The sequence below is a fragment of the Pelodiscus sinensis genome, chromosome 21, assembly GCF_052426305.1.
Source record: "Pelodiscus sinensis isolate ZL-2025 chromosome 21, ASM5242630v1, whole genome shotgun sequence".
NCBI lineage: Eukaryota > Metazoa > Chordata > Testudines > Trionychidae > Pelodiscus > Pelodiscus sinensis.
In genome coordinates this window covers 10,232,828-10,244,985 of record NC_143072.1, presented here as the reverse complement: position 1 = coordinate 10,244,985, position 12,158 = coordinate 10,232,828, and the positions used below count along the sequence as shown (strand labels likewise).

General features: G+C 63.5%; 1 protein-coding gene across 3 annotated transcripts in view; it reads right to left on the bottom strand.

Annotated features, from left to right (window-relative positions):
- TMEM132E (transmembrane protein 132E) overlaps nt 1-12,158 on the bottom strand; it is a 126,674-nt gene that overhangs the window by 27,043 nt on the left and 87,473 nt on the right. For all 3 annotated transcript variants that reach the window (XM_075905014.2, XM_075905015.2, XM_075905016.2), the window contains exons 2-3: nt 5,750-6,650; nt 2,911-3,051 (exon numbers count right to left, since the gene is read on the bottom strand). In XM_075905014.2, coding sequence (XP_075761129.2) covers nt 2,911-3,051; nt 5,750-6,650 — 1,042 coding nt within the window. The remainder of the gene's footprint in view (nt 1-2,910; nt 3,052-5,749; nt 6,651-12,158) is intronic.

Below are 12,158 nucleotides of genomic sequence, written 5' to 3'. Positions count from 1 at the left end.
ACTCAAGCATGTCCTAGCCTACCTCTCTCATGACCGATGGCTCCCTGTGACCGAGCTCCTGCAGGGCATCATGGGAGTCACATAAGAGCAGCCAGACTGGGTCAGACCAAAGGTCCATCTAGCCCAGTGTTCTGTCTGCCCACAGTGCCAGGTGCTCCCAGTTGGAGGGAACAAAACAGGGAATCATCAAGTGATCCCTCCCCTGTCCCCATTCCCAGCTTCTGACACACAGAGGCCATGGACACCATCCCTACCCATCCTGGCTAGCAGCCACTGATGGACCTAACCTCCCTGGATTTCTCTAGCTCTTTTTTGAACCCTGTTGAAGTCCTAGTCTTCACGCCATCCTCTGGCAAGGAGTTCCACAGGTTGACTGCTCTGTGTGAAGAAATACTGCCTTCGGATTGTTTTAAACCTGCTGCCTATTAACGAAGTGACCCTAGTTCTTATGTTACGGAGCCCTTGTTAGGAAAGATGTGCTGTGCATCTCCTCTCTCTTTGTACCCAAAGCTCCCTGTGATGCGAGGTCAGGGGTGGGGAACCTAAGGCCTGGGGGCCAAATGCGGCCCTCCAGCTTGCCTGGATCTGACCCCGAGGCTCAGGGCTCCTCCCCCATATTGGGAAGCCGTCATTCTGTGGGGCTGGAGCACACCAATTCCACCAGCCGCGCCCCCCCCCCCAGGCTCTGGTGTGCGAAGGGAATGTGGGGAGGGTCTTTCTGCTTCTCAGTCGGGGGCCACGTCCGTGAGGGCTTGTGCGCGGCCCCCGACTGATTTTTCTGCTGGTCGGTGGCCCCTGACCCCAAAAAGGTGCAAGCCCCTGTGTGAGGTGACTGGGTCTCCCTGCTCTGTATTTCCACTGGCTTCCATCACTCCCATCCTTTGGACGGATGGTTTCCACAGAACGCACCGAACAAGAGGAACCCTCGTTCCCAACGACGGCCAATCCAGGTCTCTCCCTTGTGGTCGGAGCCACAGGCACTGCCATGCCTGGGAGGGGGAGCCTGGATGCAAAGGCGGGGGTGGCCCCCAAGTATTTTGGGGACTCTGCCGCAGTGCTCCTGCACGCCTGGGAGCGAGCAGGCTCCAGAGGCTGTGGTGGTGATCAGGGTGGGGAGCGGCGAATGGGACCCAGATGGGCTGGAATGGGCCCAGGAGCAGGCAGGAATCCCTCAGATCCGCCTTGGGGGACCCGGCTTCTCCCCTCACTGAGCCTTGGAGCCTCCCCTTATTCCCCCTCCTATCCCTCCACCACCACGCTCCAGGCACCAGGATCTTGGGCCCACCCACAGTGCAATGGGGCACTGGTAAGGCACCGTGGTGCACCCGTGTGACGCATCTCGGTGCCAAATCCCCTCTCAGGACACACGCGGGCTGGCTGTGCGTGCCAGGTCCGGGAAGAACGGGGGAAAGAATAATGAGTTGTCAGCGGGACATTTGAAAAATGCCTCTGAACTGCGTGTGTGTTTGCAAACAGGGCTGAGTGACTCACCAGCTTACGCTGCTGGGCAAGTAATGCAACCGCCATGACAGCCTCACCCCGCCCCGCACATTCATTGATTAATTAATTACATGGCAATTAATAATTACTTACCATATGTTGCACAGCTGATTTAACTGTTGCTAAGTTGGCTGGATGGGTAACCTCCTAGAGGCTGTGCTGTTATGTTAATTGATGTCTGTAAGGAGCTGTGTGAATGTGCCATGCCATATTAATGGTATTTAATAAATAAGAAATGGTAACTATGATGTGCTTTCTTTCCCATGCTGTGAAATCCTCGATTGCTTCCTGATTCAACTAGGGAAATCTCTGGGTGTTTAAATATCTGGCACCATCGTGTGATAAAGGGAACAGACAGGAGGTATTTACTAAAGAAATCAGCAGCATCTATAGGTGCAAATAAACAGGCTTCCACACATTTTGAGTTCCAGCTTAGTTGCCTTTGTTTACCAGGGACCAAACTCTAGAACTCTACATCACAGAGTCATCTAGTGGCTGATTAATACACTGCACATAATCCTCATCATTGGAAACACACATTCTAGGCTCTTTTAGCCAACTGTGTATGACATTGGACTATTAACTAAAGCACATGAAAACCAATGACTATGGTCTATGGCGCCTCCTGACTTACAGCACCAGGCTTTCCCCGGGAGTGTCCAGCGGACGAGGGAGCTGAACACAACCAGCCTCTGGTGACTGTCTTTGGCTTCCCCTTGTTCCTTGCGGACAGGAGGGAGCGTTGTCCAAGTGTGTCCTTTACTTTGTGCTGCCAAATACACAGCCCAGGTCTGGGGCTCTCTCCACTCGCGTCTTCCCGCCCCAGCACAGCTCCCGCCAGCTCCCGCCGCTCATACCAGGCCTGGCTTCCCTCCGTGCTTTCCCCACTGCAGGGACCTAGGACCGGGCTGGCCGGGGAGCCCGGCTGAACCCTGCCCATCGCCAGGCTCTCGCAGGTTTCTTCTGGCGCCTTTAAGGTCCGGCTCGTGGCGTGCTGGCTCCGGGACAGAGCAGCTGGCCCGGGGGCCTGGGTAGCACTGGGCAGGGCTGGGTCTGTGACCCCGAGGTCCAACTGCTCCTCCAGAGCCTTTGGGCATGTAGGGTTGGGTCTTGCTTGCAAGCCAAGCTCATAGGGGGCAGCCCAGGGCAACACAAGATCCCAATTTCCCTCCCAATGAGCCGCAGATGCTGCCCCAGCCCTGCGACGCCCCCACCTCCCTAGTGAGCCAGGCCGGGCCGTGCCCAGAGCTGCGCCATGTGCAGAGAAAGCCAGGAGGCGTGGCAGGGAGCCGGCACAAAGAGCCAGGCCCGGAGCAGCTGCCCCGCTGAGCCGCTGGGGGGAATTCCCTCTGGATGCCGAGGCCTGGAGCCGAGCGCCCAGAAAAGCAGAGGGGCCGGCGAAGCGCTTACCTGGGCAGCGCGCCATCGACCTTGGCCACGTCGACGGTGGCGGTGGAGTGCTTCCCGCCCGTCAGCAGCTCCGAGGTCACCAGCCACTGGTGGCTCCGGGATTTGGTGTTGAGGAGGTTAACCCCCTTCTTGGCCTTCACCCTGCAGGGCAGGAGAGGAGAGCAAGGCTCATGGCCGCACGGCTGCCTGCCCCCACCACGCCCACCCACGCCATGCCTGTGTGTCCCGCAGCGCCTGGCCAACCACAGGGAGTCGGAGGGCTCGGGGCAGGGCTCCAGCCTGGCACTCAGAAAGAGGCGTTCCCTGCCCATGAGAGACATGGGGCGGGGCACGGCCCCGCTTTCTGCCTCAGTTTCCCCGCTGGGAGACGGGGCAACACTGCGTTGGAGATGGCTATGAGAGTTGGGGGCTGTTATTCAGGGGCGAGGCAAGTCCCACCTGGCCTGGCTGTGCCTGCAGGGGGCTAATTCTGCCTGACTCAGCTTTGCAGGGGCTTTGCCCAGGCCAGATGGCACCGTCAATGGTCTGACCCGCGGCGTAGGCCAGAGAACCTGGCCCAGGGATTCCTGCACCCAGATCTCGTCTTGCGGCTGCTGCTCCGGGACCTGAGCTGGCTGGGCCCCTCATAACCAGCGTGGCCGGGGCACGCGGGGAGGGGTCTGGCAGAGCAGGGCACTGACGCTGGGTCTCTGCGGGGCCGGGCGGACCCCCTGTGCTGAACACGCCCCTTGGTTCTCGGGGGCAGATGGGCAAGGCCTGGGGAGCGGCTCCTTCCGCAGGGCCAGCCACGAGGGCCCAACGCCCGCCCGGCCCGCCCGGCCCTCGGCTCAGGTCCACGCCGCCCAGAACCGGGTTTGCTGTCCAGGCTGACGAGGACACAAGTTCCTCCCTTCCCCTGGCTCTGACCCCAGGGCAGGGCAGGAGCCAGTGACAGGGCGAGCGGGACCTTCCCTGGGGGGCTGCTGGAGCGGGAGGGGCAGGGCAGAGGCTCCAGGCTCCGACGGGCTGGGAAGGGAACCAGGAAGCGCGATGCCGGTTCCACTCCGACAGCAGCTGAGCGCCCCCAGGGGCAGGGTGGGGGCAGGGCGCTCAGCTCCTTGCAGGAGGATCAGGGTCATTCCCCACACGGCGGGGCCCGATTCTGAGTCTGCCCTATACAGATCTCCACCCCCAGCCCACCCAGCTCTCTATGCACCTCCTCCTGCATCAGCTGGTGCCAGCCTCCCCAGTACCCAGCTGCCCTGCCCGGCTCCTCATCCCAGCACCAGCTCCCCCTCCCCGTACGCCCTGTGCAGCCAGCAGGGTATGCAGGGTGCCCAGCAGGGTAAGCAGGGTGCCCAGCAGGGTAAGCAGGGAGCCCAGCGGGGTATGCAGGGTGCCCAGCGGGGTAAGCAGGGTGCCCAGCGGGGTAAGCAGGGTGCCCAGCGGGGTATGCAGGGCGCCCAGCGGGGTAAGCAGGGTGCCCAGCGGGGTATGCAGGGTGCCCAGCGGGGTATGCAGGGTGCCCAGCAAGGTATGCAGGGCGCCCAGCGGGGTAAGCAGGGTGCCCAGCGGGGTAAGCAGGGCGCCCAGCGGGGTAAGCAGGGCGCCCAGCGGGGTAAGCAGGGTGCCCAGCGGGGTATGCAGGCACCTCCCAGCCCTGCCCACCCTTCCTCCAGTGCTCTCCTTCCCCTTGCCCCCCTCCAGCGCCCCTCTGGCCCCACCCACTCTGGACCCAGGACTCCGCCCCTTCCCTGCAGCATGCCAGGCCCCCCTCTGCCCACTGCCCATCCAGCCTCCCACCAGGGCCCTGCCCTCCATGAGCTCTTGCTCTGGCTGGAGGGCCGGTCCCATGCGGGGACGTCAGGACGTCCTCGGAGGAGCCTGGCCTTACAGCTGTGGGGGAGCAGGGCTGTGAGGAATGCCCCCGGCCTCCCCTGTGCCAGGGCAGGGCCTCACTCCCGGGATTCGGGGGCTGTGGGTTGACAGGCACACCTGCTGGGCGGCCGTAATTAGCAACAGAGCCGCCCCATTCGCTGTGGCCTTGGCACGCATCCCGGGGCGGAGCTAAACAACAGGGCACAAGCAGCATCCTCACCCAGCTGCACCCCGACCCCTCAATGCCCTTCCCCGGGGTCCCCCCATGCCACCCTCCAAGCCAGCGTCAGGGCCAGAGAGGGAGGCTGGGTGGGGACCCAGGAAACCTGCCCTGTCATCAGCTCCCTGGGACCGGGGAGTCACAGAGGGCCGGATTTTTCACGCAGCAGGAACCACGCGCCCTGCTCCCCGTGGCCGCTGGGAACTTGAAACCTGCCCATTGGGCCCACGGTGGAATCTGGGAGCCCCCGGGGCTGATCCACGGGGCAGGATCCCCCGAGGCCCGGCCTCCCTGCCACGCTGCCTGGTCTACCGAGGAAAGCAGGCGCCTGACAGCGCAGCCGCGACTCCGCATCAAAACCCTTCATGGTAGGATTTTGCATGGGACCCCCAGGCTGAGCCTGGCAAAGGGCCACCCCCTGCCCCCCAGCAAAAAGTGGAGCCTCGCTCTGCCCTGCTCTCCGGGGATCTGGCAAGCTCCTTGTGGTGACGGCCGGTGCCGTGCTACGCAGCCGCGGGAGGGACCCTTCCTGCTTCCGCCCGCTCCCCAGGAAGCGAAGGAGCCAGCGCCACAGATTAAACACACCTGGTGCAAGATGCCCCGGACCTGCCGGCGGATTTGCAAACCCAGGGGAGCTGGCACCAACCCCCTTTCCACGCCTGGGCGGGACAGCCTCCCTCGCTGCTCCAGTGCAGCCTGCTCTGGGGAGGGACCCGGCAGCCCAGCGCACTGCGCCCGCCCACGTGCCTGCGGCGGCCGTACCTGAGCGTGAAGTGTTCCGCCGTGGAGTTGGCCATCAGGTAGAGCAGGATGCTGAGCACCTCGCCCGGCTTGAGGGGCTTGTCGGGCAGGCGGATGAAGACGCTGCTGTCCAGCCGGTGCTCCTGCATGCGCGGGGCGGGCGGGGGCTGGAAGAGGCTGATGCTACCGATGCGCAGCAGGGGGTGCTGCGTGGGGCCCTCGGTGCGGGCGGCGCCGCCCCCCCGGCGTGGGGCCGTCTCCCCGGGGCACTCCCCGGCCCCGTCGGGCGCGTGCAGCGTGTAGTAGAGCTCGGCCTGCTGGCTCTCCCCGCTCAGGTCCAGGGCCTCCGGCCCCTTCCTCCTGCCCAGGGGCACGGCCGAGGGGCCGAACCAGGCAGGGGGCAGCTCGGCCTGCACCAGGCAGGTGGCCAGGCTGCCCCGCAGGCGGCAGGAGCCGGTGATCTCGCGGGTCTCGCGGAAGGCGTGCAGCCGGACGCAGGGCAGCCGCTCCGTCACGTGGAAGTCGTCCCAGTCCCGGCCTGCCACGTAGAACAGCACCTGCACCCCGGGCTGGCTGGCCGGCACCCGCGCCTGCAGGATGAAGGCCCGCACCTTCCAGTTGACGGTGAGGCAGTCGGGGACCTCCAGGGGGCTGGAGGGCTGCAGCTGCTCCTTGGGCAGAACCAGCCCCGTGCTGAAGGGCCCCAGCGAGACGTTCAGGACGGGCAGCTCCTTGGTCTGGAACACCACGAAGGGCTCGGAGCGCTGCAGAGGGGTGCTGGCGTTCCCCCCCGCCCCCGCCTCCTTCAGGAAGAAGGCCAGGCGGGTGTTGGAGAGGCGGTAGCTCACGGGCAGGGTCACGGCCGCCGCGGGGGGCCAGGGCTCCGGGGGCTCCGAGCTGGGGGCGGGCACCTTGCCCTGGGCTGCCAACGGGACAGAGAAGAGGGCGGGTTAGGGTCAGGCTGGAGCGATGATCCCCTGTGCACTGCAGCCACCGGGCCCAGCCACCCCCCCTTACCCGCCCCAGCTGCCAGCCTCTACCCCTGCTCCCCGCCCCCGTGCCGCCCACGCTGTCAGCAGCACCCGCCTGCGCCCTCCATCTGCCAACCGCAAGGCACTTTCCAAAGGTCGGTGTCACTATTCCCAGACGGGAAACTGAGGCCGACCCTGCTGCATTCTGTGCCCGGTTTATACCCCGCTCCTGCAGTCTGTGTGGCCAAGGAGGCACCGACTGTATCAGCGTCCGAACCCCCCCCCGGGCACGGAGCCAAAGCTCTGACGGTCCCAGAGAATGGGAGCTGCTCAGTACAGAACCTGTAACCCCCGGAGCCCCCGGCGTGAGGAATGTCTGTGCAGCGCGGCAGTGCTGCAAGCCGCTGGCCATCGGGCTTATGGTGCTGCTGGCCCCGGCACGGTCCAGCGGAGCAACGGGGGTGGGGTGAGTTCTCAGTCTCACTTGGGCAACACCCAGGTCTGTTCCCCACCTCGCCCTCTGCCAGAGCTCGCGCCCCACGTCCCGCCAGGAACCGCACCGGGTGCCGTAGGACCCGCTGACAAAAGTGCACCAGGAACCAATGCAGAGACGGGGCCGCTCGTGGGGGACCCCAGCCTGCCCCAGACGTTGCCGCGGGGGCCCTCCAGACACAGAGAGTGGAGGGGGGAGGAGGGGAACCAGCCCGAGCAGTAAGGCTGGGTTTCCACCCCACCTGGCCTGTGGCTCGGGCGGCTAGGTGCTACCGTAATACAGAGAGCGCCCAGCACAAGGGTGCAGTCCATGGCTAGGGCTGCTTGGTGCTACCGTAACGTACCTAATAGATAACACGCAGCACCCATCACAGTGGGGCTGTGGTCAATGTTCCCTCGAATCTTCTCTACCCATGTGCGGAACACATTTTGTTACGTGCACCGAGGCATGTGTGAATGTGCACCACCAGGAGAAACAACCAACCAGCTGTAGTCTCTGTGCTAATCTCTCCTGAGCAGCCGCACAAGGGCTCAGCTTCCAGGGAACACTGGTTGGGTCTGTGGCGGGGGCTGCTGGGGCCCACCATAATATATCTGCTAAATAATGTTCAGCACAATGGCAGGGAGGGGTCTCTGCGTGAGGCTGCTGCAATCCAGACAGCAAAGCCCATGAATTCTGGGTGGAGCTAGCTCTGAATTCTGCAGCAGGTCTCTGAGTCCTGCTGCCTCCGGCAGGCTGGGGACCTGGGGGAAGCATTGCGAAAATTGGGAGGTTTTTAATGAAGCGACTATGTAAATAAGCAGCATGCTCAACCCCGCAGAGCCTGGGAGTGCTCCTTTGATCTGCGAGGCAACATGCACTGATCTTCCCATTCCTCTGCGATGGGTCAGAGTGTGGGGCTGACAGCTCCTAACCGCTGCAGGAGAATGGTTAGAAGGCATTTGTGGGGATTGGGCAGCTGGGGCAGGGGCAGTGTGGGAGTTGGGCACCAGAGCAGGTGAGCTGGGGCAGTTTGGCTTTGGGGAGAAGCGCAGGATCTGCCAAAATGGGCAGCAATGAGACAGCGCAATGTGGCCCAGTCAATGGGCATCGGTAGGTTTCAGAGTTAACACCCTAACGAGCCGAGAGCACCGCTATGACGTGCGGCTGCAGTTGTTTTGTGGGAGGGGCCTGAGGCTGTGAAACCTCCCAATTTGGAACAAACCCAAAAACTGAACATTCTCCACCAAAGCAAAAGGAGCAAGGGATGCTGGGAGCTGGGGCTGTGGAGAAGCCAGATTTCCCTGGACCTCCAGGCTCCCCAGCATCCTGCCAGCTGACAGGGACCGGGGACCGGGAAAGCCTTGACTGGCCTGGGGATATAAAAGCCCTGGGAATCCCACCCGAACCGTCGAGCTAACGACCCCCCAGCGCCCTGCGGTGACACAGCACGGAGCTAACGACCCCCCGGCGCCCTGCGGTGACACAGCACGGAGCTAACGACCCCCCGGCGCCCTGCGGTGACACAGCACGGAGCTAACGATCCCCCGGCGCCCTGCGGTGACACAGCACGGAGCTAACGACCCCCCGGCGCCCTGCGGTGACACAGCACGGAGCTAACGACCCCCCGGCGCCCTGCGGTGACACAGCACGGAGCTGACGACCCCCCGGCGCCCTGCGGTGACACAGCACGGAGCTAACGACCCCCCGGCGCCCTGCGGTGACACAGCACGGAGCTAACGATCCCCCGGCGCCCTGCGGTGACACAGCACAGAGCTAACGACCCCCCGGCGCCCTGCGGTGACACAGCACGGAGCTAACGACCCCCCGGCGCCCTGCGGTGACACAGCACGGAGCTGACGACCCCCCGGCGCCCTGCGGTGACACAGCACGGAGCTAACGACCCCCCGGCGCCCTGCGGTGACACAGCACGGAGCTAACGACCCCCCGGCGCCCTGCGGTGACACAGCACGGAGCTAACGACCCCCCGGCGCCCTGCGGTGACACAGCACAGAGCTAACGACCCCCCGGCGCCCTACAGTGACACAGCACAGAGCTAACAACCCCCCGGCGCCCTGCAGTGACACAGTACGGAGCTAACGACCCCCCGGCGCCCTGCGGTGACACAGCATGGAACTGACGACCCCCCAGTACCCTGCAGTGACACAGCACGGAGCTGACGACCCCCCGGCGCCCTGCGGTGACACAGCACAGAGCTAACGACCCCCCGGCGCCCTACAGTGACACAGCACAGAGCTAACGACCCCCCGGCGCCCTACAGTGACACAGCACAGAGCTAACGACCCCCCGGCGCCCTGCGGTGACACAGCACAGAGCTAACAACCCCCCGGCGCCCTGCGGTGACACAGCACGGAGCTAACGACCCCCCAGCGCCCTGCGGTGACACAGCACAGAGCTAACGACCCCCCGGCGCCCTACAGTGACACAGCACAGAGCTAACGACCCCCCGGCGCCCTGCGGTGACACAGCACAGAGCTAACGACCCCCCGGCGCCCTGCGGTGACACAGCACAGAGCTAACGACCCCCCGGCGCCCTGCGGTGACACAGCACGGAGCTAACGACCCCCCGGCGCCCTGCGGTGACACAGCACGGAGCTAATGACCCCCCGGCGCCCTGCGGTTACACAGCACGGAGCTGACGATCCCCCGGTGCCCTCCAGTGACACAGCACGGAACTGACAACCCCCTGGCGCCCTGCGGTGACACAGCACGGAGCTGACGACCCCCCGGCGCCCTGCGGTGACACAGCACGGAGCTGACGACCCCCCCGGCGCCCTGCAGTGACACAGCACGGAGCTGACGACCCCCCCGGCGCCCTGCAGTGACACAGTACGGAGCTAACGACCCCCCGGCGCCCTGCAGTGACACAGCATGGAACTGATGACCCCCCGGCGCCCTGCAGTGACACAGAACGGAGCTAACGACCCCCCGGCGCCCTGCAGTGACACAGCACGCAGCTGATGACCCCCCCGGTGCCCTGCAGTGAGACAGCACGGAGCTAACGACCCCCCAGTACTCTGCGGTGACACAGCACGGAGCTAACGACCCCCGGCGCCCTCCAGTGACACAGCACGGAACTGACAACCCCCTGGCGCCCTGCGGTGACACAGCACGGAGCTGACGACCCCCCGGCGCCCTGCGGTGCCATGGTGCTGTGCTAGAGCCGGGAGGCCGGCGGGGATGAGGTGCGATTCCCTGACACGCTGGCAGGCGGACGCAGTCATGTGACCATTACACTAATTGCAGCATTGATCGTCCATCTCCACAAACAACTGGGGAAAGGGCTCCCGATCGAAACAATTCTTCCTGCACAATTTCTGTCTTTGGGAAATCCACCTCTTGCAGCACATGGAGCCCGGGAGCTCGCCGCGGCCCGCTACACGTCGGGGCTGCAGCTGGGAGCCCCTTCCGGAGGACGGACAACGCGCAGCCCTGCCCAGCTGTGACGGACCGGGCCGTGTCTGGGCACAGCTGAGGGCGTCCGCTCAGGGCGAATTACTCGAATCCGGGGCTTCTTACAGCCCCCGACTGGCGACCTTTCCACGCAGGCCACAAACCAGTCCCACAAAGCGCTTCAGCTGCCTGCCTGAAGCCTCCCGAGCAAAACCCCTCCAACACCCCAGCAATATCCGTGCCCCAGATGGCCCCGGGCCTCATACACAGGTGGGGGGTCCTAGCACCCAATCCCACCTACCCCGAACAAGTTCTGTCCGGTTCCAAGAAACCAGCCACAGATCCCTGGTCAATTTACCCTCTGGACCTTACCCACAAATCACGCTGGGCCAATCCTTTAGAAGATATATCTAAAGGTTTATTATTACAGGAAAAAAAGCCTGAGAGTAAGGTTATTAAAGTACAGTACGTTACATGCACTGAATCTCCCAGTTCTCGATGCAGGCTCTAGCAGAGATGTTGCAGCTGCTGGTTTAAAAGTTCTTATTGCACATCCTACGATCAGGATGGGTTCACAGGTCTTCCGGGCTCTTCAATCCCTGCAGTGCTGCCTCTGGGATGAAGTGCTGAGCTGAGAACAAAATGGCATCGACCACATGGCCTCTTTTATCCCCTTCCTGGCCTCTTCTTGTATGGAGCAAGTACCCTCAGGTGACAAATCCCATTCTTTGGGTGTGTCCATAGCCTATTGAGAGTCATTGTTCCACAGGGCTTTGCTACTCAGCCTGTCCATAGCCATGCTTAACCACATTCACAGAAATATTCAGCTTCCACACAGATTACAGATTCCTACCTACACACATAGACATTATACACTCACATAAATAGCGTACATAAGATCAACAAACAATAATCTCCCATTCAATACCCCACATGGCTCCCCCCACACCAATTTCTGGGGCCAACACCCCCACCTACGGGTGCAGCAGTGATCTGGCTGCTTCCCTCCAATTCAGCAACGTGACACCAGCCCCCAGGTTTCCCTTTCCCTGCCCCCAGGCTGGAGGGGCAGACCGGGAGGCTGGCTCCTCTGAGCAAGGGGAGGAACGGAGCAGCCGAGGCAAAGGCCACGGGGATGAGAGGGCCTTGGAGAGCACACCCGGGCCAGGCGTGTGAGGCCGGGCGCTGGGCGACCCGGTACCTGACTCACGCCTTTCACCCGAGACAAAGAGCGCCAGCTGAAATCACAGGCCAGTGCTTCGGGCTCCAGCCTCCGAGTGCGGGGATCACGCCAGACTTTGCTCCCGCCGCTAAAACACCAAGGCCAGTTCCTAGCCCGGGTGGGGGCGAGAAGCTAAAACTGCGGCTTCAGCGTCACCAAAGCAGCAACTTCTGCCTGAGTCTGCAGAGAGCCTGAGACGACTGGTCACCGGGATGGGGGGGCTGGACTGCAGCATCTCGGGGGTGTCTGCCACGGAGGCCCCTCCAACCCAGCCCAGCAGAGGACTCGGCGATAGGGTGGGCCCAGATCACGGCCTCAGCAGAGCCTGGGGCAAGTCCTGGTGGCTTTGCC